Source organism: Sceloporus occidentalis, unplaced genomic scaffold (assembly GCF_023333645.1).
Source record: "Sceloporus occidentalis isolate IW3139 unplaced genomic scaffold, rSceOcc1.0.p SCAF_94, whole genome shotgun sequence".
Classification (NCBI taxonomy): domain Eukaryota; kingdom Metazoa; phylum Chordata; class Lepidosauria; order Squamata; family Phrynosomatidae; genus Sceloporus; species Sceloporus occidentalis.
The window spans coordinates 2,442,233-2,448,337 of NW_028317074.1; the positions used below are offsets into that span (position 1 = coordinate 2,442,233).

The 6,105-nt window shown below is 40.6% G+C and overlaps 1 protein-coding gene across 2 annotated transcripts; it reads right to left on the minus strand.

Annotated features, from left to right (window-relative positions):
• On the minus strand, positions 1–5,430 carry LOC149284393 (DNA-directed RNA polymerase III subunit RPC8-like). Of its 2 annotated transcripts, XM_089496829.1 has the most exons (6): positions 5,320–5,430; positions 4,628–4,724; positions 4,220–4,306; positions 2,730–2,793; positions 455–659; positions 1–54 (listed from the first exon to the last, which is right to left on the minus strand). In XM_089496829.1, exons 1-6 carry the CDS (start codon positions 5,428–5,430, stop codon positions 1–3), a joined length of 618 nt encoding a protein of 205 aa, XP_089352955.1. The 2 variants fall into 2 exon arrangements, with proteins under 2 accessions (XP_089352955.1, XP_089352956.1); XM_089496830.1 differs by lacking the exon at positions 4,220–4,306.
• Between the last annotated feature and the right edge of the window lie 675 nt (positions 5,431–6,105).

Genomic DNA, 6,105 nt, shown 5'->3' on the forward strand with positions numbered 1-6,105 from the left:
TTAGTTGTTTGTCCACCAGGAAAGTAAGCCCAGACCTGGCTCACTTATAGAACCCTATACAGGAAATGCAGGTTAATAGAGCAAAGCATTCTGTAAGAATTCAAAAAATTCCATTGTCCCTTTAAGAATATCATATTGTTAAATCACAATTGCTGGGATAAGGTTTCAGAACTTGAGATTTTGTATGGTAGCTGATTTGGGGTTAATTTTGTATCACGGGACAAGATATATAGTGCCATTATTTCAAAATATTGTTAGGATTTTCTTATCAAGTGTCATTTTGTTGCAATTATTGGACAACAATTTGGTAACATAAATAAATATGAATCTGATCATATATTGTTTGGCTCAAAGCCGATTATAGCACATAAAACAAATAATATACATAAAGATATTTACTACTGAAATATTTGACTCCTTCACCCTTACCCAGAGACTTTGCTAATTCACTCACCACTAAAGTATATGGTGCTTCTTTGCGTTGTATTTCCTCTGTATTTGCTGTGGATGCATCAGCTGAGCTTGGCCCAGTTGGTGATGTATCTATAAAGGTCTCATCTACCACCCGGAAGCGGATGTGCTCTCCCACATCCATGTACAGGTCATGAGCTCCATCCTCTGTCTCGTATTCCCAAACCCACACCTGCTCGGTCTCATCGCTGACAAGACAAATGTTACGGAAAATTCACGGCAGGGTGTTTATGGGACCAAGATGAAACAGGCAGGGTGTTTATGGGACCAATATGGCACAGGGCGGGCTGTTTGGGGACAAAAATGGTTCAGGTTGGGCTGTAATTTGTGTGCGCGATCTGGGTGCTGGTCAAGTTCTATGTGGACACCAGGGCTGATGATCTATGCCTGTAATTTAGTTTTTTTTATCTATACCTTTAATGCCGAGTTTATATGTGATTTCCAGTTGATCTACACCTGCAAAGCCGAGTTTGTGTGTTATTCTGTTGATCTATATCTGCTATGCTATGTTTCCATACATTACTTATGTATACCTGCAAATATAGGGTTTGTATCTCATATTTAGTTCATCTATACCTGCAGTGCTGTTTCCATGTGTTGTTTATTATTGATCTATAGCATCAGTGCTGAGTTTACATGTGATTCCAAGTTGATCTATACCTACAAAGCTGGGTTTGTGTGTTATTCTGTAGGACTATACCTGCAATGCTTTCAAAGTCACGGTAGGGTCAGAAGGAGGGCAGACTGCACTGACTCTCACATTCTTCCCCTGACCTGCAGTCAGTGTGACAAATATTTTTTTGTTGTTGTGGGAGCTGAGGGAGTGACTGCATGCTAGGGTGCATGGAGGGGGTGCAAAGGAAATAATTGCCTAGGGTCCAATTTTTTTCAATATTTAAAAGGAAAAATGTTTTTGTTACAAAGATTGCACTGTTAGCTGTTTTTTCCTATAGGCGTATAAGACGACCCCCAACTTTTCCAGTTAAAATATAGAGTTTGGGCTATACTCGCCGTATAAGACTACCCCTATTTCCCACGCACACCAAATAAAAATTGTGAAGAGAGCAGGGAGATAGAGAGCAGGGAGAGGGGGCTGCTTCAAGGGAGTCTGTCACCTGATCTGAGCGTTTTAGACCGCTCAGATCAGGTTATAGACTGCTTTGGCCACATTCCAAAAGTACTGTACCTTTATTAGTGCTGTCCCTCGCCGAGATCTTCCAAAAAAGACTTTTGATGAGGTCTGGCAAGTGCCCAGGGGCAGCGTTAGTGCAGCAAGAGCGGCGCTGTGCCCAGAAAAACATGCCTCTTTCACTTGTCTGGCCCGCCCCTTGTATCCGATTACCTCCTTCTCTGCCTTTCAGATCTTGCTCCTGAGGACTGCAGTGAAGCGGCGCAGGCGCGCGATCTGAGAGGCAGAGAAGGAGGTACTAGGATACAAGGGCAGGCCAGACAGATGAAAGAGGCGTGTTTTTCTGGGCACCGCACCGCTCTTGCTCCACCGCGCCGCAGATTCTCTGCAGATTCTCCAGTCCGGCTCGGTAAGTTTTAGTACCCGGCATATAAGACGACCCCCGACTTTTGAGAAGATTTTCTCGGGTTAAAAAGTCGTCTTATACGCCGGAATATACGGTACATTATTGTTACCAGTGTTTCCAGTTATATTTTATTGTACTTGTTTGCATTTGAACATGAATAATTTCTAATTAAAACTAGTTGTTTGTTACAATTTTTTTTCCCTTTCTTTTTTGTCGAGGGGGGCGCCAAAGAAGTAGTCCGTACAGGCATCCTGTACACCTAAGGCTGCCCCTGCTCACAGACTTTAATGCATATGAGTGTCCTGGGTGTCACTCGAATCCCCCTATTTATTTCCCCTCTTTCTCCACCCCCATCTTCTCGACATGCAGAACAGGCATCTGACCAAATGCATCAGCCAGCTCAAATGCTGCCTTTCATTGAGAGTTTCAGGGGTCTAACAAGCATATAAAGAAATTATCCCTGTTTATTTCAATGGGAGTGCGTTTTCCGCCAGTGCTTGGCTGCTTGATTCAGGCACCAATTGCATGAAACTTGCAAAATGAAGGTGGTAGTATGGCGCATCACTTTCAACTAAGCATATACTAACAGACTTATAAAGTACTTTAATAGGTTGGTGGGGTTGCTTGGGACACTAGTGTCACTTTAAAGAACACATTGCCTCAAATGCAAAGACTTAAGAAAAAGATACAAATGCCATATCTCAATACAACTATAAAGGATACAATTTGGCTGGTTGCTGTAATGATTCTGGTGGAATAATGATGTCATCAAAAAAGCCAAGAGACACTGGAAGAAAAAAAAAAAAAAAAAAAAAAGATTTTGTCAGTACCATAGAAACCAAATGCTCTCACAAATTAAATACGGAAACATCATCAGATAACATCACAGAAAGCCATCATATAATTAACAAACCAAGTAATACATGTGATATTAGCTGCCTTCCAAGAGGTAAGTTAACAAGCAACACTCATGGAAAAACTACTTGGATTCCAGAAGAGAGAATGAATAAAGCACTTATTAAAAGGGGCACTCCAGCCAGCATGTGTACTCTAATGCATATGACAGCACAGAGGTCCCTTTAAATGTCCCTTTTGCAAATGTATGGCAGATTCTGCAGAGTGGGTGAATGTTGCCGGCAGTGGTTTAGTTAAAGGTGTTGATTTCAATAGGAGAGCTTATTTGCCACTGATTGGCTGCAGCTTCTACCTGAATAAAGTGCCTTTATTTGTTTTTCCATTTTTCAAGAATGCATATTTAAAGAGTACATTTATATAGAAACACAAGCGACGGCAGATAAGAACCATTCGGCCAATCTTCTTTAGGTAAAGTAAACGTACCCTTTAAATCAGAAACCTCTTCAAAATAACTGCTCGTTTGCTACTTGTTTTCTTATACACAACACAAATTCCCTTAATCTGAAACTATCTTAACTACCTGCAGTAGTACTTCACCTAGCAGGAGGCAAAGGTCACCTGAACTTTATGCATTATTTACAAAAGAAGAGAGCTATGGATCCCAGTTTTAGGTGCTACATTATCCCCACACACAGTTTAACACAAGGAAGTAGCAGTTTTAAAAGTTTCAGAATTTGGTTCGAAGACATTCATTTCCACACTGTAATTGGGTTTGTGTTGCAAATTAAAAAATAGACAAATATTGGGGGCACAACTTAAAAATGATATACTGTATGTGGATCTCATAAAATGTGTATTAGCAGAATAATGGAGGGTAACAGCATCATTTTTTTGCTTATCCACATATTAGACTTGTGCATTCAGATTCGTGTGAATTGCTAATTTACTGAATTTTGGTTACTGACGTTCGGGCATTTAAAACGTTATTGAATGTAACGGCTCACTATTAGAGCGACGTTACATCTGATCGGAGAGCTCAGGGCAACAAATTTCGGCCCCAGGCTGCCAGATCTCGGTTTATCAAATTAAGTTTTGGGATTTTTTTGGCTTAATTGCCTTTAATGCAATTTTATTTTTGGGGTATAATAGTACAAAATCCCCATGATGTGGGGGATAAGTCCTTGGTCTTTAAGGACCAGTTTTTTGGTGACATATCCCCTACGTCCTTGGTCCTTAAGGGGTTCATGAGTATAAGAACAATTATTCCAACCTGCTGAGAATTGTTTACATTTAAAATGCCTCAAACAGGTATGTTTATTCCAGATGATTTGCTTTCATTGGTTACAAAGCTCACTCACCATGCACACCTTCCTGACTACAGCCTTTGATTTTGCCCATCAGTATCTCATCAAGGAAAGGATGAAAGACCACGTAGCGGAAATGGACTGAAACAGGTGTAAGAAATGAAGATGAAAATTTAGGAAATATGCATATAGAATCCATAGAATTTTATTTTTTGCTTAATTGTCTTTAATGTAATTTTATTTCTGGAATATAATAGTGCACATTACAGCAGTCACATAAAATATACATATACGTATGCTAAAGCCACCTTTGCTCTTAAAAAATGTCTTTAAAAGGCATATGCTGTTCCAACAGTTTGTGGCTTGAGGACAATATTGAAGTATCGACTGATCTAATGTTTTTATATTTGTACCAGTACAAGCCGCATCTAACCTTAAATATTAAATGCTTTGATGTTTTACCTTTTGTATGAGACGCTCCGTCCCCAGGAAAAATAAAGGAATCCTCCAGTTTGGTGATGTCATAGAGGCAGATGCAGAGACCTACATTATATACAACCTCAAAAAAAGAGCAAAACACAATGTTACCATAAAGGATGATTGGGGTTCATTTAAAAAGCTATAATTTAAGCCAGGACCCTAAATAATTGCATACTAATCATTTTCTTTCTCTCAATGCATATGTGTTATGCTGACCTCAAGTATGCGATTTGATATATATATATACTTACCGATCTACCTCTAAAGACACGGAATCCAAATGTGTCGATCAGCAAAACAAGCTTAATTATTAATTCTGGAAGCCTGACTTCTAGAAAGCAGTAGCGTATTCTTGCCTAAGCCCTCTTGGATGATCAAGCCCCTTCCAGTGTCCCACTGCACAATGGGCCGGTTAGGTGGGAGATCCTATGTACAGTATAAAGGCTGTTTCGATTCAGCACAGCCACCATAAACTTCATTAAAAGGCTGTGTGTGCCTTTAACACACAGCGTCAGGATATGAGGTCATATCCCGGCGCTCCATTTGTTAAAGGCATGCTGCAGCTTTTATTGCCATGGAGAGCTACCAACGTAAATATGTCACTGCGAGGAAAACAAATACTGTACATCTACTTACAAAAGTAACATCATACCCATTGATTGATGATTACAAACCTTGTTGGCCAGTTTCTTATTAAGCTCTTCTGCTATGGAGTCGTTTAATTTGCGTTCAAACTGCCATGGAGTTGTCCGAACCGTGTCCATCATTTCAGCAAGCACAAACATGGTAGTCAGTATTTAGTGCTGTATATCAAAGACCAAAGTAGGTTAACATGCACCGCGCCACAAACATATTCCAAAGCAGTATAACTTATATCTTAAGTAAGTCTAGATGGCGTTAGTTGCATCGCTGTTTGCATTGCCAACAGTGTTCTGAACAGTTCTGGCAAGCTAGCCACGTTTTAAATGAATATATTATATTGTATGGACAAAACCTAAAGTTGTCATAGTCATACAAAACGTCTGTGGTCAGCAAGAGGACTAGTAGACCTATAAAAATGGCGGTTTTACATTCAAATTAGTACTTTAGTACACAGTGAGACCAGACACGAGGCATACCTCCACTCTATGCCCTTTATGTGCCAATAAGAGCTGTCAATTGAACGCTCACGTGCGCTGTCCCACAGACTTCTCACTTCCCATCACTTCCGCTCAACTCATCACCAAGGAAACAGTCCCACCCTCACCGCCCACCAATGAGAAATCCTCCAATGCTGAACTACTGCCGCACATGCGTAAATGCGGATGCAGACGTAAACGCTTCTTCCCGAGATAGCATTTTATGCGCACGCGCTGAACCTGGAGCGCGACCCTGGTCCCTCAAGTATGCTTTACGCATGAGCGAAAGGTAGGCTGGTTGCTTACACTGTGATTACGCCACCTTGACTGTGAATTGCTCAA

Coding starts and splice junctions, on each gene's coding strand:
- LOC149284393 (XM_089496829.1), bottom strand. CDS start 5,430: ATGTTTGTGCTTGCTGAAATGATGGACACGGTTCGGACAACTCCATGG. Junction 4,307..4,627: donor CGGAGCGTCTCATACAAAAG/GTAAAACATCAA, acceptor CACCTGTTTCAG/TCCATTTCCGCTACGTGGTC. Junction 2,794..4,219: donor TAGTCAGGAAGGTGTGCATG/GTGAGTGAGCTT, acceptor TTTTTCTTCCAG/TGTCTCTTGGCTTTTTTGAT.